General features: G+C 58.3%; 7 protein-coding genes across 7 annotated transcripts; all 7 read left to right on the top strand.

Annotated features, from left to right (window-relative positions):
* Positions 1 to 790: 790 nt before the first annotated feature.
* On the top strand, positions 791 to 1402 carry LMJF_20_0070 (conserved hypothetical protein; the record flags this gene model as incomplete). Its single annotated transcript, XM_001682709.1, has 1 exon — positions 791 to 1402. The coding sequence occupies one exon, from the start codon at positions 791 to 793 to the stop codon at positions 1400 to 1402; it is 612 nt and encodes a 203-aa protein (XP_001682761.1).
* Positions 1403 to 2465: 1063 nt separating this feature from the next.
* LMJF_20_0060 (conserved hypothetical protein) lies at positions 2466 to 5963 on the top strand (the record flags this gene model as incomplete). The annotated part of the gene is made up of 1 exon (XM_001682708.1): positions 2466 to 5963. The coding sequence occupies one exon, from the start codon at positions 2466 to 2468 to the stop codon at positions 5961 to 5963; it is 3498 nt and encodes a 1165-aa protein (XP_001682760.1).
* A 987-nt stretch (positions 5964 to 6950) lies between these two features.
* On the top strand, positions 6951 to 7427 carry LMJF_20_0050 (anti-silencing protein asf 1-like protein; the record flags this gene model as incomplete). The annotated part of the gene is made up of 1 exon (XM_001682707.1): positions 6951 to 7427. The coding sequence occupies one exon, from the start codon at positions 6951 to 6953 to the stop codon at positions 7425 to 7427; it is 477 nt and encodes a 158-aa protein (XP_001682759.1).
* Positions 7428 to 8885: 1458 nt separating this feature from the next.
* On the top strand, positions 8886 to 9857 carry LMJF_20_0040 (conserved hypothetical protein; the record flags this gene model as incomplete). Its single annotated transcript, XM_001682706.1, has 1 exon — positions 8886 to 9857. The coding sequence occupies one exon, from the start codon at positions 8886 to 8888 to the stop codon at positions 9855 to 9857; it is 972 nt and encodes a 323-aa protein (XP_001682758.1).
* A 2792-nt stretch (positions 9858 to 12649) lies between these two features.
* On the top strand, positions 12650 to 13489 carry DOT1 (putative histone-lysine N-methyltransferase; the record flags this gene model as incomplete). The annotated part of the gene is made up of 1 exon (XM_001682705.1): positions 12650 to 13489. The coding sequence occupies one exon, from the start codon at positions 12650 to 12652 to the stop codon at positions 13487 to 13489; it is 840 nt and encodes a 279-aa protein (XP_001682757.1).
* A 1001-nt stretch (positions 13490 to 14490) lies between these two features.
* LMJF_20_0020 (conserved hypothetical protein) lies at positions 14491 to 15723 on the top strand (the record flags this gene model as incomplete). Its single annotated transcript, XM_001682704.1, has 1 exon — positions 14491 to 15723. One exon carries the CDS (start codon positions 14491 to 14493, stop codon positions 15721 to 15723), a length of 1233 nt encoding a protein of 410 aa, XP_001682756.1.
* A 641-nt stretch (positions 15724 to 16364) lies between these two features.
* LMJF_20_0010 (putative DNA-directed RNA polymerase polypeptide) lies at positions 16365 to 19763 on the top strand (the record flags this gene model as incomplete). Its single annotated transcript, XM_001682703.1, has 1 exon — positions 16365 to 19763. One exon carries the CDS (start codon positions 16365 to 16367, stop codon positions 19761 to 19763), a length of 3399 nt encoding a protein of 1132 aa, XP_001682755.1.
* Between the last annotated feature and the right edge of the window lie 2299 nt (positions 19764 to 22062).

The following is a 22062-nucleotide window of genomic DNA, read 5'->3' as shown; positions in this document are numbered from 1 at the left end:
AGCCGGCGTGGCGGTTGCGCTGGCGGTGTCCGATGACGGTGCGATGGCAGCGGCAAATGCCGGAGTGAAACTGCTTCCTCTCTCTCCTTTTCTTGGCTCTGTTTTGGCGCGTCTCTTTCTCACATGCACGTGTGATGTGTGGTGCGGCGTTGTATGGGTATGTATGTTGTTTTGTGTTTTGTTTTCCGTTCTCCTTCTTCCGTCCTCTTCCACTGTCTCCCAGTCCTCGTCATAAACCAGAAGCACCTCCATGCCCTCCCAGTCAATGGAACGCACGTTGCCATCGAAAACGAAGACGCGCGGCGAAACACAATGGCGAGGATGCCGATCGGCAAAACTGCTGCGGCAGTGGAGCAGACACTTGCTCGCACGGAGAGGTGGACTGCTTAAGGAGCGCAAAGCCATGTTCAAGCCCGACTAACATTGCAGAAGAGTAGTGGGTCGGTATTCAGGATGAGTGGCTCTAGTATCGGAGAGGATTGTACGTCATGAGGCACAACTCCTCCACTGATGCAGGCCAGTACCTTTCACGCCTCTCTTTCTGTGTTTTTTTTTTTTTTGATAGCGTCATACGTCGTTTATTCCTCTTCTCCACAACCCTGTCGCTTTCTCGTGTTGCGTCGACGGTAATGTCTTCGCTGTAATACATCGCTGCTGCTCACTTCCTCCAAACTTTCATCTCTTGCTTGATGGAGGATGGGAAGGGTGCACTCTTTACACACAAAACAAAACCGCACTCTCTAACAGCACAGACCACGAGGACGTGTTTTGAGTGTGGCACGATTCTCCAATGTCCTCTTCTAGAACCCCTTTGCAAGGTGTCGAGTGGCCGTCCAGTCTTCTCCGCACCGTCAAGCGGCACCTCGACCACGTAGAGGACGCGGTGAGGCCTAGTATTCCGCCGATGCCGTCGTCGGCACTGACCATCTATGACTTCTTCGAGACGCACCATGACGCGATTGAAGCTCAGATGCTAGGCAGCGGGTTTGATGCAGCGCTGACGGAGTGCTGCACTGCCTTTCTCATTGGTGTGCTGGAGCAGTCGTGCTCCTTGTCTTTTCTGCTGTCGCGTGAGCGGCGCATCATCGCCATGACGGTGCGCCAGTTGGAGAAGCGCCTGCTGAGCAAAGCGCGCTCCAACGCGATGGACTCCAAGCGGCGCCGCCTGGATGAGAGAACGGCAAGCGAGCCGCGGTACGCACGGGTGCTGACGCTAGAGTACTTGCTGCGACTCTATGTATCGCTGCCCATGATTCTAGAGCACTACGACAAGCTAGGGAGTGCGCGCATGCCGTCGTATGCAACCGCTCCTCTCTGCTGCTTCATCAACATAACTATGCAGATTCTGAGCGCCGACCCCCGACTCTTTTCGCCAATCACGGAGTACGTCCCGCTGCGCTGATGGGACGCCTTAAGGACAGCCCTGTACGTCCGATTTCGGTCGAGTGAAGTGCATGAGACGACAACGTGCGTTGTTTCTATGTTGCATTACGCTGTGCACTCGTTCACACATCATGCAAAGAGCGTTGCCACGGAATGCAGGAGGTACGTCTGCCCCCTAACGACACCCCTTTCTCTTTTCCTCAGCGTTTCCTCCTGCAGTTTACACTAGCGCATCTTGAGGAGCGGAGGGCGAGAGCGTAAGGTCGACTACCCGGAGGAATGTGTGTCTCTTCACATGGCTGACGTACTTCTCTACAGTGATCGTTCACGTGAGGGAGGGGGGGGGGAGGCTTTGAGGCAGAAGCATTTGTGCGAAGGCAGTGACAGAGAGATCAGCTTGACAGCAGACCATCCCGCCCCCTTGATCGACTTATGCTGCCCTTTACTGTAGAATGGCCTCTGTCCTTTTCTCTCGCTCTCTCTCTCTGCTGAGAGCAGCAGGGTGGCGGAAATACACACGTGCTTGCCTTCCCCACGTTCTCCGGCCGCACGGTCTATACTCCCCCTTCTCGTGTCTTGCACCTCTTTCAAATTCGGCCTGTCGTCGCCTCTGCACTCCGTCTCCGTCTGTGTCTCTGGTTTTGACTCCGGGGCCCCTTGCGGTAGAGGTGGCGTCAGCGCTAAGGGCCTTCGCGCACCCCCGGGCCGTACATCGCCACCCACATAGAAAAAAAAAAACAGAACAGAAAAGGAGCGCGCGCACACACACGGACATACCAGCGGTCGCCGCATCCCCAGCAAAGCATCTCCTCTCTGACGTCTCTCCCTCTGCTTAACATATATTGCTCATCTTCCCTTTTCCTCTTCTCTTCGCTGGTGCCACCGCAGCACTTCCTAGTTGCCGCCCCCCTCGTACTGCGACACGCGTACCACCAAGCGTCAGCGGGTGGGGATACTGCACGCATCTCTGACTGACGGAGCTGCGCGCCCGGGGTCGACGTCCTTGCCACCTATTGCATGCGTTCTCCATACCTCGAGTATCGAAGAGGCAGACGCGCGGTGTGTCTTGATACACCGCCGCGATGAAGCCGATTGCCTGTCCGCATTGCACCTTCATCAATCCACCAAGTAAGGTGAAGTGCGGCGTTTGCCTTCGCCTCCTGCGGAAGCGCGAACGCACAGTGGACGACGCCTCACCCGCGACACCCAGCAGAGGCCGGAAGGGGACTCCGTCACCGTCATCCACTCCCCCTGAGCACGACGCCCCAGCGACTGGCGCGTCACAAGTACGATGCGACACGACAAAGTCTCCGATGCCATTAGCCGCGCCGGAGAGCAGCAGCACGGCTAGTGCCCAAGCCGTTCAACCACCCGATGTGGAGGCGATGGCGGCCGCCCCTCCGCTGGTCCCGACGCTGTTTTCCACGGCCTCTGGCAAGCCAGTGACGGTACGCCGAGAGTCTCTGCAAAAGGTGGCAGAGCGACTAGGCGACCTCGCCGCTCCCGACATGGAGGCGCGTGTGCCGACGCTGTTCGAAACGGGAAGAGGGAAGACGGTTACCGTGCAGAAACGTTCACTGGTCAAGGCAAAGGCATCTATGGATAGTCTGGGAGCCGACGGTGCACCTTGTACAAGCGCGCCCGCACTCTCTGCCACACCTGGCGGCGCGGCGGTGCGAGTGCCGACAGTACCTATGCAGCCACCTGCTGAGCACTTGAGGCTAAGGTCGCTTTCAGACAAGGACGACACCGCGGACACGGCCCCGGTGCTGCGCACCGGGGCACCTCGGCAAACACCGCTAGCGGAGGCTCCGTCAACGGGCTTGACAACAAGTACATCTGAGCGCAGCCTTCGCGCTCTTGCCCCTCACAGGATTGGGGGCCAGCGACGCGGCTTTGTGCCCCCGCAGCAACGCCCCACTGCGCAACCGCTCGCCAAGCTGACACACGCGATGCCACTGGTCAAGACCACCGGGCTCACGATTTTGCGATTTAATCCGGATGCGTGCACGTGCCGTAGCATCACCCCGAGCCCATCACTGTCGCTCATCACATCGCTGATGTTTTCGTTCAAGGGCAGCGACTGCGGCAAGGTTCTGGCAGCCTTGCTGGATGTGAGCGGCGGTGAGTCGGTGCAACCTGTCCACTGGCATACGATGCTGCTCAAGCTTGGCGCCAGCCCGAAACACTGCACGATCGAGTGGTGCCGCCACGCGCTCGTTTCGGCGATGGCGCGGGTGCATTTCATGACGAAAGCCCCATCCGGTGCGGTGCCGAGCGCCTTCTCCCCCGTCACGGTTCTTCTATGCATCATGCAGATGTACAACGCGGAGATGGTGAATGGCGGGCGCCCGGCGCTGCGAAAGATGGTGGAGGGAGATATTTCTAGCGCCTCCTTGGTGGTGCTGTACATGAGCTCTGTTCGTGAGGAGCGCAGCTCGCCACACATGCGCATCGTGACCCTTTCTGACGGCATTTACCATCTCAAGGTGACGTGCGACATCCCGCTAAGCAACTTGATTCGTGAAGGGGTTCTAAAACCGGGGCAAAGGATGGCCGTGTGCGGTGCCAAGTCGCTTTTGCACAGACAGTGCGCGCCGACGGAGTGTGAGGGACAGGTAGTCCTCAGCATCAACTACAACTGCGTGCGAGCGGTGGCTCAGCAGACCCCGCTGGGTGTGTATCACGGAGAGCCGCTGCCTTTGCCCTTGTCGCTCGTGCACCCGCTCGGTGGACTTGTGCCGGCGATTGAAGGTGTGGTGGCACGAACGTTGCCGTCGTTTTTCATGTCGGAGGAGGTGACGGAGACGTCGGGCACCGCCGATGGCGCGCGTCAGGCGCGCAACCGCGTGTTCAAGACGGTGCGCAACGCTCACGCTCAGCTCCAGGTGACCGACCGCCTGCGCAGGGAGGCAGAGTCGCGAGCAGATGGTGAAGCAGCTCCGTCAAAGCTGCTTTCGCGAGTGACCTCGCTGCTCATTGTAAAGGACAACGCCGAGGCTCTCGTGCAACAGTGGGAGACAGTGGACGAGCGTGCCCTGCTGGCCGACGACGACGGTGGTGCATCGCTGCCGGTGGAGGGAAGCTGGGTCACGCTTTATGCGGTCAACCCCGCCAAATCGCGCACCGCTGCGGCGCCGTTCACGCGGGCAAAGCTGTTCTTCTCCTCTCGTAAGCTGTACTACGTCCCATCCAAGAACCCACCTCAGCACTTGCGACGCATTTGGATGGCCGCAACCGACAACAACTCCACTACTGGGGTCGGTGACGTAGCTGACGTGTGTGGACTTTATGTGGGCAGTCACAGAAATGAGCAGGGAACCTTCGCGCTCCTGCTGCTGTGCAACGACACATATGCACTCCTTCAGATCCCGGTGCCGTCTGCTGGGCGGGCACTGTCGCTCCCACTGCCCACGACAGAGCGGCTCTCGCTGGTGGTCCTGAACGCGACCTTTCTTACTGGCGAGGATCCCGTGGCCGGCTCTGACTGCTGCCGGCTCTTCGCCAACGAGTACACAGCCGTCCTCCAGCGATCTACGCAGGCTAACCTGAAGGGGGCTTTGGAGACGGCCGCGCAACTTCGCGGGTTGGTCGATGCTGCACCGCAAAAGTACGCCGCTCGGAAAGCAGAGGTGTTCCGGTGTCTTGACGAGGGCGAGCCGAGGGGCGGCTTGGGTCTCGGCAGCAGCACCGCCCTCACCGACCGTGACAACCCCGGCGTTCCAGAAGTGCCACTGAACGTTTGGCGTGATGCACCTCTTGCAAGCCCAAGTGCTGCAGCGACGTCCCCGGTGCTTGCACAGAGGGACGGGAGGCTTCCGTACTACCTGCGCCACGATAACGGCAGGGTGAGAGCCGGCAACCTAACGGGCGTACTGCTACCTTCGGCAGCCCTCCCCACCCCTGCTGCTCCAACTGTGGTGCAGGGCCCCTACAGCGCTACTACAATCCACCCCGGTGTACGTGAGCCCCTTGTGCAGCCGGCGAACTCCGTCGCTGGCGCTCGCAGCCGCCACTACGGCAATATAGCAGACTTGATGTTTCTGTTCGACCCTCGTCTCAACCGGCGCGCGTGGCACCCACTTACAGACCCTCTGCAGGCCACCGCCTCCGCAGCCGTGGGGCACGGTGAAGGCTTCAGGCGTGCCCAGCTGTGCTGGCGCCTTTCGGCCGACTCGGCCGATGACATGACGTGCAGAGTGGAGGAGAGCAGCATCCTCGGCACTGTTCTCGAGAGTGTGTGCCCTTTGCAGGAACTGTGCTCCGTCATCGCAGACGAGCGGCATATCGACGTCTCGCTGGCGAGGAGTGAGCGACTTGTGCAGTGGCGGCGGCAGGATTCGCTGTCGGTGTGGTGGCGGTTCTTTACTGACTCGCGTACTCTCGCCTCCCCTGCTGACTTGGACGGTGCCTCCAGCGAGCATCTGTGGTGGCTGCCTGCGGAGTGGACGGAGGCGATGAGGACAGTGAGTGCAAAGCTGCAAGCTGCCTTCTTTTACTTCTCCCTCAGCGGCGAGGTGCTGCGTCATGTGCGTCTCATCTCTGACTGCTGCAGTGTGGCGGAGCTTCCCTGCGACTAGGGGCGGAAGCTTCCACGTGTGGACTCTCCCTCGTGAATGACCGCTGCCGCAGGGTTTTTGTGTCCAGTGGCTGCAATGCAGAAACGAACCTTCGTTGCGGAGTAAAACCGGTGTTGTCTCTGCCGCGTGTGTGGGGGCATGGCGGAGTGGGCAGCACTCGCGCGACGGCTAGCGCGCTGCGCGCGCGTTGCATCGCCAACGCACCATCGCCGCTTCTAGCAAGGGATAGAGCCTCACGGGAGCACCTTCACTGGGAGTACTGGCATAACGCTGTCGCCAGCGTGGAACACCTCAAAGTGAACAGCGGATAAATTTATATCACCAATCACGACAACTCACAGATGCGTTGATCTCTCCCTATTGCTGCGCTCCGTCTCTCGCTTTCCCTCTCTTTCGTACTGTTGCGCATCGATGCCCACACCCACATGCGCACACGCATCTATCCACGCCCGCCCCACCTTACGGTGTGCACCCGCCGCAGAGCTCTTTTCGTCTTTTATCGTTCTTACACTCAATCAAGGACGTTGAACTTTAACGGAACAACATCACTTGCTCCACCCTTACGACAGAAAGAATACCAGCAAGTACAGCGAGCCCAGTGCGTGGCACCTCCACCCTAGTGCAGTGGCGCACTGTTGCAGGTCGACACTCCCCATCCGTACCGCCTGCTCTCAGGGAGGCACACCCGCTTTCTCTGTTCACTGTTCGAGTTCTACCGTGCGACCGCGATCCTCTCCGTTTTTGCCCTTTTCTTTACTTAATTTTGCACAAGCAGACATTGGACTTCATTCCATCACCACCGACATCGTAAGCGTGCTGGACAGCAGTGCGAGGCTGCACAGTGGAAGTTCCTCTCATCGACGTCTTTCTGTTGTGCTGTCCTTTTTATTTTTACCGGGACCGCTTTCTTCTCCCTGAGCGCGCGCGCTCTTGACCGCTTCGCTGACCTCCGTATCAAGACGAGGGAAACAGTCACCGACCGCAATAATGGCCGATCCCGTGCTGCAGCTGCTAGAGATTGAGCTACTCGGTGCAAACCCAGATGCATACACGAACCAGTTCCAGTGGAGAATGCGTGTGGAGGCGACGGCAAGTTTGCCTCAAACTGTGTCCGTCTCCTTCGTGTGGGTCGGAAGCGCTTCGTCGTCGCAGCATGACCAGGTGCTCGATGACTTCGAGGTTGGACCGCTGGAGAAGGGCATCACTGAGTTCACCTTAGAATGTGATGCCCCGCAGATGGAACTGGTACCAGTGGAGGACGTGGTAGGCGTGACGATTTTGCTCATCTCGTTTCAGTACCGGGGCCAGGAGTTCCTGCGCGTGGGCTATTACACTCAAGTGGCATACTTTGACGCGCAGCTTAACCGGAACCCCCCACCGCTGCCGCAGCGGGAGTTGCTGGGTAGATTTGTTGCCATGCCGCAACCAGCTGTCACAGTCAACCCCATTGACTGGGGTCAATAGGGCCACATCTGGCGAGGTGGGATGTGTGATCGAGGGTGAGGAGGGGGGGGGGAGGGAGCGCTGGCGAGCGCCTTATCGACCACTCAGGGATAAAACGAAGAAAGCGAGGCCGCTTGCCCATTCGAGAGAGAAGGACAACATTCGTCGTCGTCGCCGCTACGCATTGCTCTTGTCGGCTCGTGTGAAATAGTTGGCGCACACTCGCCGATGTGTCGGCGCCGACTCCTTCTCTGCCTTCTTTCCGCCCAGCGGCACAGCAAGGGAGACAGAGCCGTGCACGGGGCCCACCCTCCACATTCTTTCTCTTGAAGGGGCGTGTGATCGCTGGCTCATTGGCCGCGCTGACGCTCGGCGTCTGCGGCTGGCGCTTTGAACGACCATTTTCACAGTTTGTGTCTCGTTTTTTACTACCTTATCCTGTTCCTCACTTCTCCTTGGAGGGGTGAGGACGGCAAACACACACACACACACACACACGCACACACACGCATACCATAGACGCGTACGTGAGGGACGTGCGAGGCCTTTTTCTAGTCGACGGGTAAGGTCAGAGGCATCGAGCGCTCGTTTTGGTACACCGTATAGATGAGCTCGTTTAGTTTCTCGCTTCGGTCTCTTTCGCTTTTTGTTTGGCGGGTCTCTGTTGGACGTCCCGGTGATCACCTTGTAAGTTGTCCGTGCCTTCGTTTTTGTTCTTGTGAGATTTTGTGCTTGGTACTGTGAGCGCGCGTGCACGGACGTGGTGGAGCGTGCGTGGCGAGATGCAAAACTGAAACGCAAGCACCAACCACTCAGGAGCCTCGAAGCTCAAAGCCCAAAGCAGACATGGCAGGCGAGTTCCCGTCAGCTTCAACCTCTTCGTGTTTCTTCGGTGCTTCTTTGCGTTTCGGACGAAACACCTTGCTGTGCTGCCCTCTGGGAGGGGAGGGAGGGAGCGGGCGGGGCACACGCGTACTGCAGTGTGAGAGCGCCAATACAGGGCGGCGGGACTCTTTGCTTCTGCGAAAACGAAGGGCACCACCTTGTGCGCAATCGTTTTGGAGCGGTGCGCCGCGCCCTTTCCAGCTACGCCAAACGACGATGAAGGGGATCAACTTCACTGTCTCCCAATGCACGTTTTACGATCGCCAGATCGTTCCCCTACCTTTCCGGCCCTTTTCTTACTATTGATGCCCTGCTTGTGTTTCCAATCCCTTGCGCGAGCGCTCTCCTTACGCTTGCACACGTCGCACCGCTCCACCGAGAGGCTACGAAGGTCGCCCTACCCACTGTGGTCGCTACTCTGTAGCCGGACGCTTTCTCCCGTCATTTGTTTGCTCGCTCGCACCGACAGCAACTCCTTCCAAAAGTACGCGCTGTGGTGGCTATCAGGCAGCTTTACTCAGACAGCCGCACCTCCCTCATACATTTATAACTCCCTTTCTGTAGACGCACCATTAACCATAGACCACCACGACAATGATGCTCTCTGCAGCTGATATACACGCGTTTGTTCGCGACGAGCGCGCCTGGAAGCGTGCAGCGCAGAAACCGGGTGGCGGCGACGCCCTTGCTGCTGGCATGATCTCCAGCAAAGAGAGCAACTGGCTTGTCTTCCGCCGTGGGACCAGCGACAACGCGTTTTCCTTGAAGTTCTCCAACACCCTTCGCACTTCCGTCTTCGCCGACAGCTTTGACAGTGCTGGTTTGCCCAACACCCGTTCCACGGTGCCGCGCCAGCGTTGGAACAGCAGCGTGCGCTGCGCCTCGGAAGACGCGTACGCAGATCCCTTGCAGCAGCTCCTCATACGCAACATGCAAAAGAAAGGAGTTGCAGCCGTGCTGAACAAGAGGAAATTGTCACAACTCGCACGTCCGTCCTACATCAGCCATGCTGCCCAAGAGGCGCGTCGCCGAAATGACCTGACGCATGCGGCACAGGAGCTGATAGATCTGGAGCGGTACGAGCGCCACCAGCTGGTGGCGACGGCGAGGAGTCGCTTTAACACTATGGTGTCCGCATTCTTCGGGGCCGCCGTAAAGGATATGACCGCATGCGAGCTTCGCGGGCGAAGGGCGCTCTTCCGCGAATGGCAGGAGGCTCGGCGCCACATGGCAGCATCCATGGACTGTGAGTTCTCCAAGCTCACATCAACAGCGCCGCACGAGTTTAAGGCGATCTGCCGCCTCATCCGTTCCGAGGCCGTCATGCGCAGGCGGGTTCAGGCGACCGAAGCACAGGACCGCGATTTGTACGCGCGTTTCATGCACCTCGAGCGTCTCAAGGCACTGGGGAAGGAGTTGAACGAGTGCCCTCGGCGCGAGGTGCTGCATGAGGCCGCTGCCGTGCTCGCTCTTGCGCAGAAAGACAGGGCCCGACACGTCGACGCAGCACGTTGGCACGGCTCCCGTGCAACGTCCGTAGGCCGCGTCAACGGAAAACGGCTGTGATTGCGGCCGAGGAGTCGTAGATCTGCTTTAGAGGACACTTGGTTTTGCGCACGTACACAGCGCGTGGGCACCAGGAGGAGAGGGGAGTGTCTTATTCCCTCTCCCGTTTCGCAGTGTGTTTTACGTGGGCGCAATTGTGCCAGTGAGGGTTTGCCGCTCGACAGCCGATTTGACAGTCACACCTGGGCGTGCTGACCACCGCGGATGGCAACCGCGTCCGACCGGCGCCGCACGATGCACCCGTCAGTGACTGGAAAGCAACACTAAAGAAACCGTTGGGCGCCTCTGCCCCCCTTTTTGTGTTTCTTCGCTTGTCAGGCTGTGTGAGCCGAGAAACCGATGCAAAGGTAAAGGACGCCGCGCTGGCCGATACCCCAGTTGTGTTGCTCATCCTTTTCTTCTCTGTTCCGCGGATCAGGGTGCGTGTTTGTCTGCCCCTGCACGCGCTTGTTTCTTTTCTCATCCCCGTTCTTGGCTTCTCCCTCTCATGCTCTGCCTGCTGATACTATGCGACATCCTTTCGCCTCTCCTCCGTGCTCCGCATCTCACTTTTTGCGATCCGTCGCGTCGTTCTGTCGTTACGGGTGCAGTCGTCACACATCATTCGTGAAGAAGAGATACACCGCCCTCCTTACCGGTGCTCCATTCACTTGTCTTCTTCGTGACATCAAATTGAACTAAGCAGACAACGCTGCGCAGTGGGCGCGGCTGCCGCTCTCGCGCAGGCAGCTCTTTTCACTCTGTGTTTCCTTCCTGCAGCGAGTTCCTCTCGGACTCTCTCGGCTCCCCTCTCAGAATTTTCGCGCATCGTCTTTGCGAGTCCTAACAACTTTCACTGGCTCAGCATTTGCTTCACGGCTCTTATCACACACACACACACCCACACACACACACACAGCCTTGAATCAATTCTTGCCTTGCATGTGAAGTACCGTCGATTCCGTTTCTCGTGCGCTCTTTTCAGCTCTGCATTAGTGAATGGCCGCACCTTTGTCTAGCTACACCCCGACGTCTCTTGTTTCCTCGGTTGTTTTGGGTTCGTTCATCAAGTGTGTCCCCGGATGACACTGGGGACACTCAGCGCGTGGTATGACAGGGCGCCGTGTATTTTCAGTCTGTGAGGAAGCCAAGCAGCCCCGCTATCCCTCTGCTGACGCGGAGCCACCTCTGATGGTGACGGGGTCAAGCACCTACGACGTAGGGGGATGTCGGAGCTGTGCATCGCTGCTGATGTCGGCGGCCATGTCGAGGATGGTGTTGCGCCGGCGCCACCTGCGACCGTGGACACGTGTGTGCGGCTGATATGATGGGCGAAGTGTCGGCGCGCCTGGAGCGCATCTCAGCCGGCCCTGACTGTGCTGGTGGTGAGGGGAGCCTGAGTGCCAGCAGCGCGGGTGCACGGCGTGCTGGGTGGGACAATGGGAGCGTCTGCGAGGCGACCTCGGCGGGGGGGGCGGATGTGTGTGGGCCAAGCTTGAGGCGGTGGCCGTGCTCGGATGACTGAGTGGGCGCGTTGCTGTGGCGCGTGTGTGTGCGGCTGCTTGGCACCACGCGATAGGGCCCTGTGAGAATGGCGGGCGGTGCAGCGCAGCTTGACTGATTTTTTGCAGCGGAATGGTGTTGCTGGCGGAAAATTACGGCGCTTGTATTTACTCGTATGTACACTCGTGTTACACCTTATCCTTATCGTTTGTGTCTTGTGCGTCTGTCTGTTGTGTGTTATTACATATATGCTAGACAACTTGGTTGCGCTGTGTTGCGTGTGTGTGTGTGTTGGGGGAGCGAGGGAGAAAGGGTAGCAGAGAAGACTTGCGCCGCGTGAGAAGCCTTGTTCGAAGGACCGTATTCGGTGGTGGTTGCCCGCTCACTCGTTTGCATCCCGCTGTGATGCCTCCTTCTCTCTCGTCGCCGCTGTTCGCCTATTTCTGCTTTGCTTTTTCTCTTTCAGGTGCTCGTCTCTCTCTCTCTCTCTAGGTGTGATACACTGGCGTTTCTGTTTTGCTGCCCGTTGCGCCTGCCCATAGTCGTACCGCCACATTGCGTTTAATTTTTTGGCCTTCTCTGCGAACACCCTCACGCCCTTCCTCCGGATATGCCGTTCTCTCCTCTGTCGCTGAGAGACAAGCTAAAAAGACGTTTATTCGACAAGGGAAGTTGATGGGGAGATGACTGGGCTGTGTTGTGCTCACACCTTAATCGTCTTCGTTGCAAACGGGAGCTGCTGCTTTTCTCTGCTTTATAAGCCCCTTATTTCTCGCACCTTCGATTTTTTCGTCTTTTCTCGAACCATCTGACTCTTCGCTATGACCTGAACGCTTGTATATTATGCAGCTCTTCCTGCCCTGTGTCTGGAACTGCGTGGAAGACCACGGCACTCACGTTGGGAAGCTGTCACAAGCGCCTAAGAAGTGTATTCGCTTCCCTACACACAACGACATGGCACTAGTCTGCCTTTTGCGGTTGCTCCGCCGTCTCACACGTCTGCGTGTCGCCGTCCCACTAACGTTGCCGGGGCTTTTGCAGGGGATCTCGTGCCCCGTATGAGCTGCGCATTGGTTCGGCGGAGATCCAGTGGCACACGCCGGTGCGCATCTCCGCTGTTTTCATGTCTTTCCAGAATCCTTTCAACGAGATCGCCCCTGTGTGCACCGAACGGTGATCCTCTCCACATCTGCTCAGTGACGCACCCCCACTGCTCTGCATCTTTTTCGTTCACGTGCCTTTCCAACCTCTCCGCGCACCGACCCGCGTTACAATGTAAAGCACCGCTTCGCTGTAAACTGCATTTTTCAATGCACAAACGTCTGCGCCGTGCCGACAATGCGGCACCTCAGCCGGTAAAGACACCAAAGCTGGCTAACAGGGAGCAACCACTCTCTTCCCCGGTCGAACATGGCGACGGGACTTCGCGCAGTCCCTATCGTCTTCCGCTGCGGAAGACACCGAACGCATCCGGCTGTCTGCACTGTCCGACCCATACATGTCACTGCGTGTGGTTTGGCGCGCAGCTAGAGCACTGCTACGCGTCTCTCTCGTTGAAGCGGGAGACGGAGCGCATTAAGAAGCGTGAGCTCTGCGCCAAGTCTATCCTGCCCCCGTTCGTCACTCGGCTCATTCGCATTGCCAACGTGGCTCCCGGGGAAACATTTTATGATCTAGGCTGCGGAAATGGCAGCGTTCTTTTCCAGGTGGCCGCCTTGACAGGTGCGCGGTGTGTAGGGGTGGAGATCAACCCCCACAACGCTGAGGTTGCGAACGCAGCGTGGGCGTTTTTGCGACCCATCTTCGAGGCACAGTTCAAGCGCGAACTCTCAGTGGAGATTGTGTGCGCTGACTTTTGCACTCTTCTCCGCGATGCTGTGTACTTTCCTACGCCGTGCGTCATCTGGGCGGCGAACCTGCTGCTTCCCAGGCCGGTCAATCACTACCTCTCAGAGCGGCTGCGCAGTGTGCCGCGTGGGACGCGCATAATGTGCTTCGAAGACATGTACCCGCACTCTCGCTCCCTAGCCCGCCTACGTGACCCTGACGCATTCGAAAAGTTCGACATGCTGGACTATGAGTGGCAGCCGGACAGCGTTGAGTGGTGCTCCAACACCGGCCGGTTTTTCCTGTATGTGAAGCGCACATGACGTACTTGTTTTGTTTCTGCACGTGTTTATGCCTTAAGGCGGACATCATTTTCGGGTGTTGTGGCTTGTGTAGCTACCCTTCCTGCTGCTCGCATTCTTCGTGCTTTTCTTTTTTTTTGTTACCATCATCCATAGACTTCGGGAAGAGAGACACATGCTTGTGCGGGTGTCGTGCGCTTGTGCGGTGAGGCTACTGAACGACATGTACGAGGCGGCAAGGGGCACACGCCGACTGGTCTTGTCTTGTCTATGCCTCACAATACCTCATTATCGTGTAGCTCAATAAAACCACCCTTTACTCTCTTTAGAAATGACTTACTTGTACACGTTCTCCTTCCGACACGGTCTCCTTATCAACGATGACACCCACGTGAGCACGTAGTGAGCGGTAGTGCGCATGTTTATGGCTGTGCATGAGCGGTCGTGGCGGCTTTCTGGCCAACCACCACCGTTTTCCCGTCTTGTATAATGCATACACCTGGTCATTCCCCCCTTTGACAGGAATCCGTCTTGCCCTCACGGAACGATGAAAACGACGACCAACAGACCGGAAAGGAAAAATTCAGATGTGATGTATCAACACATGTGACCATTCAATGTTGTGGTCCGCTCAGCAAGAAGCCATGGGGGATCACCCCTCTTCTTCTATTCCTAATGCTTTCCTCTGATCTGCGCCTTTGTCGAGAAGCTCCGGAAACGAGTGACAGTGCGTTCAGCAGAGGCTGGCAATCGTGTATCCTACAGTGACGTGCGGGCTTCACCCCGAGGGCTCCGCTCACAACCCACGAAAGGACCAGAGTCGCCCCGGTTCCTCTCAGTCGACCACGCCGCGCGTCTCATCGGCGCTGCCTCTTGTCATCTGTGGCTGCATACGCGTCTCGACACATCTTCTTCTCCCCTCTTCTCGTTGCTCCGGGGTTTCTCTAGCCCTATAATATGCACGTGCCGGTACAGCACAGAAGAGAAGACCCGACGATTTTTTGCGTGGTCGTGTCTGCGCCATGCTGTTTCTTGCGCGAGATGGTATGCGCGGCCACTTGGTCGATGTCGAGACGCAGACGGTGCTGCGCAACTACGCGATAGGTGAGGTGGCGACAAACGCTTTGGCTTACTCTCCCATCAGTCAAGCCGTCATAGCGCACCAAACGCGCAACTGTGCTCTTTTCCTCTCTGCGGCAACGCAGCAGCCACTCCAGCGCAGCTTCACACCGGAGCTGGTCACAAGCTGCGCCGTCACTCAATGCGGCACCTTCATGGTGGCGGGCACAGCGAATGGCACCGTTTTCCTGTGGAACCTGCAGTCTGGTGACCTTATCAAGAGCTGCAAGGGCCACCTGCGTGCGGTACACTGTGCGGCGATCTCAGCCGATGATTCGCTCGTCGCGACGGTGTCTGAGGACTCCGTGTGCAAGGTATGGGACCTAGCGACACTGGCCTCGCTGCGAATGCGCGAGGTTGTGCCTCGGTGCATCTTCAACGCCCACTCACTCGCGGTCACCTGCTGCACTTTCCTGCACCACTCGAACGTGCTTCTCACCGGCTCCAGCGACCGCACCTGCCGTCTCGTGGACCCCCACACAGGGGAGCAGCTCCGCTCCGTCACCGTCGGTGATGCCGTCACCGCGGTCACCGTGAGCCTTGACGACGCCTCGATTGTCGCTGGCACGCAAAAGGGGTTCTTGTTCTTCAGCGAGCTTTACGAGCCATCTGTCGGGCTTGCCATCGAATCAGAACGTGATGGTGGTCACCGAGAGGCGATCCTCCGACCACCCAGCGCGGATGGCCACCACTCTCCGGTTATTTTTCTGCGGTGTCTGCCCTCCGCACCGTCGCTCGTGCTCACCGCCAGCGAAAGTGGCGCCGTTCTGTGGTTCGATATCCAAAACGGGCGGCTCGTGAAAGAGTGCATCAGCCCCCAAAAGGGGCGGCTGCTCGGCTGCTGCGTGGTACCGCAAGCTGCTCTGCTTGTGAAGGGGATTTGTGCACCGCTGCAGAAGCACCCTGTCGATCCCTCGCGAGGCAACTATCGCATCACACAGTGCGCTCTCACGGCGTGCCAAGGCAGGCGAGGCGTGAAGCGAGACCGAGTCCGCGAAGGAGATGTGCGGCTTGGGCCCGGTGAGAAGGCAGACGCGAATGCTCTTGAAGAGGTTCGTGCAAAGGTAGTGGAGCTGTGTGACCTTCGCGCGCAGCTCCAGCGCCGACTGCGCAAGCTCTCCGCAGCAAAACGCTGAAGATGAGGCATTTGATGAGCCCGTGGTCGGTGCCTGTCGCCACCACTCGGTCATACGGACAGAATGTCGTCTGTTGTCGCGGTGCCGTTACCGGCCGGCTTTCTTCCTTTTTTGGTACTTGCGCTTTGCGGACAAGGCCGCTGTTGCACACCTTGCCGCTAAAACTCGTGTAACGCAGATAACAGACTTTTTGGCTCGTTGTTGAGCAGACGCAATCCGGAAAACAGTAAAGAGGCGCAAAAACTCCCATGTGGGAAGCCGCAGTCTCCAAAACAGCCGTCGAAGCACGGGGCTTTCCTTCAGCGATGCTCGGACTGCCGTGCACCAACTCAGCCTGCCGTTCCCTAGTGGTGCGGCGCTTGTGCGCCACAATGAACCTGGGCATCCTATTCAGAGCTCCAAAACAAGCACCATATGTACATGTATCAGTACCCGTGACGGATGCCGATTCGGCCCTGTCCGCAACGCCGCATTGCCAGCAGCACCACGCTTCTCTTCCCCGATGTGACCTGTGCACCTTCTCGCGCATCCCCCGATTTCTCTCTTTCTGTCTCTGTGTCTCCTCTGGTGCGCCTTGTCCCTGCTGCGAGTGTGCCACTTCAGCAAACGAGCACGGTCGCCAAGGGACCACCGCCGTTGGCATGGTCACAGGTGCGCACGCCATGTCCGACTTTGGTGACGAGTACCAGCGGAAGAAGCTTGAGATGCTTCCTGCGCTCATGGGCATGCGGGGCATTCTCAACCACCACATCGCCTCCTTTGACCACTTGATCGAGGTGGAGCTTCAGCGAATTCTGCTAAACGAGTCCAATGTCGAAATCAAGAGCACCGTCGACCCGGACTTTGTCATTCGTTACCAGAACATTCGCATCTGCCGGCCACAGGAGATTGTAGGCAAAGGTCACATACCAAAGCTTGTGACGCCGCAGGAGTGCCGTATTCGCGACATGACGTACCGAGGCGACATGATCGTAGATGTCCAGTACACCAGCCGCGACCGCTCGCGAGCGATGCTGGTCGAGAAAGACGTCAAAATCGGGACTATACCTATTATGCTCAAGTCCAAGTGCTGCAACCTGTACCGCAAAACACGCGAAGAGCTGGTGAACATGCGGGAGTGCCCACTCGACCCTGGTGGCTACTTCATTATCAAAGGCGTTGAAAAGGTGTGCCTGGTTCAGGAGCAGCAAAGCAAGAACCGTGTCATCATTGAGGCTGACGAGCACGGCAACATCTCGGCCCACGTGCAGAGCAAGACGCACTACTCCATCTCCAAGTGCGCCGTTACCTTCAAGAAGGGCAGCATCGTGCTCACGCATCGCTCCTTCACAGAGGACATCCCGATCATTGTCGTGTTAAAGGCGCTTGGCTTGGAGAATGATCAGCACATCACCCAGTGCATCGGCACCTTGCCAGAGTTTCAGAAGATCCTTTTTCCGTGCTTCGAGGAGGCGCGTCTGCTGAACGTGGTCACGCAAAACGACGCCCTGCAGTACATCGGTGAGAAGCGGAAGGAGACGGTGTGGGAGGCGGAGGAGACGCAGCAGCGACAAGTCAACAGGTCGAAGGCTGACAAGGCGGCCGAGTTCCTCGCCAACGTGCTACTCTGCCACATCCGGGAGGCGCAGGTGCAGAAGGACTGGAACTTTCGCCACAAGGCCTTCTACGTCTGCTTCATGGTACGTGGCATGATCGAGGCCAGCTTCGACACATCGCTGCTTGACGAGCGCGACTTCTACGGCAACAAGCGATTCGAGACAACCGGAACGCTGATGGCCCTCTTGTTTGAGGACTTGCTGAAGCAATTCAACCGCGTTGTGAAGACGGCGATGGATCAGCAGCTGTCCAGAAAGGACTCCACACGCCCGTTCAACGTGAAGCAGCTGATGGAGAGCAAGATGGAGGTGATCCAGAATGGCATGCGCATGGCGATCAGCAGTGGGCGATGGGACTTGAAGCGCTTCAACATGAACCGGCAGGGCATCACACAGGTGCTCTCGAGGCTCTCGTACATTGCCAGCCTCGGCATGATGACGCGGCTGGCGTCCTCGTTCGAGAAGACGCGCAAGGTAAGTGGCCCACGCTCGCTGCAGCCGAGTCAGTGGGGGATGGTGTGCCCCTGCGATACACCAGAGGGCGAGAGTTGCGGTCTAGTGAAGAACTTTGCGACGCTCAGCCAGGTCACCTTGGACCTCAACGACAACTACGTCCGTGCCGCCGCGCACGCACTTGGTGTGGAGGAGATCGACACCGTTACGCCGACGGACTTTCTACACTACTGCACCGTTTTCCTCAACGGCACCCTCATTGGCATTCACCGCTACCCCAACCGACTGTGCGCCGGCATTCGCACTCTTCGGCGCTCCGGTCGTCTTCACCCGCACGTGTCCATCTCAACGCAGCCACGGCAGCGCACAGTCCAGATCGGCAGTGATGGCGGTCGCATCGTTCGCCTGCTCATCATCGTGCGCGACGGAAAGCCGGCCGTCACCTCTGCCCACCTCGACCGCCTGCGCGACCGGCTGTGCACCCACAACGACTTTCTGGCGGAGGGGCTGACAGAGTACGTGGACGTGAACGAATCGAATGACTGCCTCATCGCCGTCTACCCTGCCGACATCGGGCCCTACACCACCCACCTCGAGGTGGAGCCGCTGTCGCTACTGGGCGTCGTGGCCGGCATTATACCTTATCCGCACCACAACCAGTCCGCCCGCAACACCTTCCAGTCCGCGATGGGCAAGCAGGCCCTCGGCACTGTGGCGCTCAACCAATACATACGCGCCGACACGGTGCTCCTCCTCGGTGCCTACCCACAGCGGCCTCTGTGCCGCACAAAGGCCATGTCGCTGACACACTACGAAAAGCTCGGCGCCGGCATCAACGCCATGGTGTGCGTCATGAGCTACAGCGGCTACGATATCGAGGATGCGCAGGTATACAACAAGTCCTCCCTGGATCGCGGGTACGGCCGCTGCGTGGTGCTGCGCAAGCACGAGGTGGACTTGGAAAAGTACGCGGGCGGCGAGTTCGATGTCATCTTGCCCCCGGAGAAGAATAGCGGCACCGGCAAGTTCAAGGCGCTCAACCCAGACGGCGTTGCTGGCAAAGGTGCGCTTGTGCAGCAGTACGACGTCCTCGTGAACAAGTTCACCCCGGTCGCTGGCGGCGACCCGCGGCCGGCGCCGCTGGTGTACAAGTATCCGCAACCTGCGGTCGTTGACCATGTTATCATCTCGCCCCCTGGCGACTACGACAGGTCGCTCGACGTCGATCAGAAAATCAAGGTGGTTACGCGGGAGGTGCGACCACCCGAACCCGGTGACAAGTTCTCATCACGTCACGGACAGAAGGGCGTCGTCGGCCTGATTGTGAATGGAGTCGATATGCCCTTCAACGAGCGCGGCATGTGTCCCGATATGATCATGAACCCGCACGGCTTCCCCAGCCGCATGACGGTCGGCAAGTTGCTCGAGCTCGTTTGCTCAAAGGCGGCAGCGCTCCGAGGGTCGATGGGCGACGGCACAGCCTTCGGCGGCGAATCGGCAGACAGCATCAGCCAGCAGCTCCTCTCCTTTGGCTACAACTACCACGGCAAGGATGTCTTTTATTCGGGCATCACGGGCGAGTTAATGCAGGGCTACGTTTTCTTTGGGCCCATTTACTACCAGCGCCTTAAGCACATGGTCACAGACAAGATGCACGCCCGCTCGACCGGGCCACGGTCGATGCTCACTCGCCAGCCAACCGAGGGTCGGTCTCGCAGTGGTGGTCTCCGCGTTGGTGAAATGGAGCGCGACTGCATGGTTGGCTACGGTGCGTCCAACCTCCTCAACGAGCGACTTCTCATCAGCTCCGACATGTTCACGGCGGACATTTGCCACGTGTGCGGTAACCTCGGCTACAACAATCGCTGTACGTACTGCAAAACCAAGGGGACTACCTCCAAGGTGAACATGCCCTACGCCTTCAAGCTACTTATCCAAGAGCTACAGGGCATGGGGGTCAGCCTTCGCCTCACGATGGACTCCCCGACATAGCCGCCACACGGCGTGGCCCTTTGCATCGTCTTTCGTGTTCTTTTCCTCTTAACGCTACCCCGTGTAATGGACAGAAAACTAGCAGAGCTCGGTCATGCACTCCTGTGTTGCACTCTGCACTAGTTTTGCTTCCCTGCGAGGCCTCACCGGTTGTTCTCACAACAACTGTCCTGCTTCACCATCCCGGAAAAGAAACGAGATGTGGGCCGCCTCCCTCCTTGACGTGCCAGAAGGAGGGCACAGGCTCGCGGCATCTCTTGAAACAGGCTGCTTTAGGCAACGCGTGGGCGTGCCCCGTCGTCATCTCCGCGCCTTCCCTCGGTCCTTTCATACATTCGCACTCGTCCCCTCTTTACACCCGCCTCGCTGTCTTGTGCTTTGATCGCACCGCCCCGCAGACCATCGCTGACCTTTTGTTCCCTTTCACATGCCATTCCCACCACACACAACCACAAGCATCAACCGTGGCCCAGGAAAATCGCTTCGCTTCTGCCGAGGATCGCCAGAAGTCCGAGAAGACGGTTCTGCATGCCTTTATCCTCCCTCTGGGGCTTCGGCATGGCCAACATGGAGAACACACGCGAAGAGCGTGACTGCGTGCGATGTCATGCGCGCCCTCTGCAAGCAAGGCCACATACTCTACAGAGACGCGTCGTGCGACCGCAGTGCTCTTGCACACATCCATAGATATATTCTTTGCCCTGCTTCTTGCTTTTCTCTTGCTTCTGCTCTCCACCCCCCGGATGACACTGGGGACACTCAGCGCGTGGTATGACAGGGCGCCGTGTATTTTCAGTCTGTGAGGAAGCCGAGCAGCCCCGCTATCCCTCTGCTGACGCGGAGCCACCTCTGATGGTGACGGGGTCAAGCACCTACGACGTAGGGGGATGTCGGAGCTGTGCATCGCTGCTGGTGTCGGCGGCCATGTCGAGGATGGTGTTGCGCCGGCGCCACCTGCGACCGTGGACACGTGTGTGCGGCTGATATGATGGGCGAAGTGTCGGCGCGCCTGGAGCGCATCTCAGCCGGCCCTGACTGTGCTGGTGGTGAGGGGAGCCTGAGTGCCAGCAGCGCGGGTGCACGGCGTGCTGGGTGGGACAATGGGAGCGTCTGCGAGGCGACCTCGGCGGGGGGGGGCGGATGTGTGTGGGCCAAGCTTGAGGCGGTGGCCGTGCTCGGATGACTGAGTGGGCGCGTTGCTGTGGCGCGTGTAAGTGCGGCTGTGCTGTGTGCTGCAGGGATATGTAGAGTAGGTGTATGCGTACAGGCACGGGCTAGGGTTCTCTCTCCACTGATTCCTCGCACAGCGACACCCTCTCCACCTGGACGGGTGCGTGACGGTGTACTAGTGTACTGGTGTACGGGTGTGCTACTGTACTGGTTAGGGTTAGGGTTAGGGTTAGGGTTAGGGTTAGGGTTTATATCTCCACTGATTCCTTGCACAGCGACACCCTCTCCACCTGGACGGGTGCGTGACGGTGTACTACTGTACTGGTGTACGGGTGTGCTACTGTACTGGTTAGGGTTAGGGTTAGGGTTAGGGTTAGGGTTAGGGTTAGGGTTAGGGTTTATATCTCCACTGATTCCTTGCACAGCGACACCCTCTCCACCTGGACGGGTGCGTGACGGTGTACTACTGTACTGGTGTACGGGTGTGCTACTGTACTGGTTAGGGTTAGGGTTAGGGTTAGGGTTAGGGTTAGGGTTAGGGTTAGGGTTAGGGTTAGGGTTTATATCTCCACTGATTCCTTGCACAGCGACACCCTCTCCACCTGGACGGGTGCGTGACGGTGTACTACTGTACTGGTGTACGGGTGTGCTACTGTACTGGTTAGGGTTAGGGTTAGGGTTAGGGTTAGGGTTAGGGTTAGGGTTAGGGTTTATATCTCCACTGATTCCTTGCACAGCGACACCCTCTCCACCTGGACGGGTGCGTGACGGTGTACTACTGTACTGGTGTACGGGTGTGCTACTGTACTGGTTAGGGTTAGGGTTAGGGTTAGGGTTAGGGTTAGGGTTAGGGTTAGGGTTTATATCTCCACTGATTCCTTGCACAGCGACACCCTCTCCACCTGGACGGGTGCGTGACGGTGTACTACTGTACTGGTGTACGGGTGTGCTACTGTACTGGTTAGGGTTAGGGTTAGGGTTAGGGTTAGGGTTTATATCTCCACTGATTCCTTGCACAGCGACACCCTCTCCACCTGGACGGGTGCGTGACGGTGTACTACTGTACTGGTGTACGGGTGTGCTACTGTACTGGTTAGGGTTAGGGTTAGGGTTAGGGTTAGGGTTAGGG

Source organism: Leishmania major, chromosome 20 (assembly GCF_000002725.2).
Source record: "Leishmania major strain Friedlin complete genome, chromosome 20".
Taxonomy (NCBI): domain Eukaryota; phylum Euglenozoa; class Kinetoplastea; order Trypanosomatida; family Trypanosomatidae; genus Leishmania; species Leishmania major.
The sequence above is the reverse complement of the archived record's forward strand: the minus strand, read 5'-3'. Positions and strand labels throughout refer to the sequence as shown.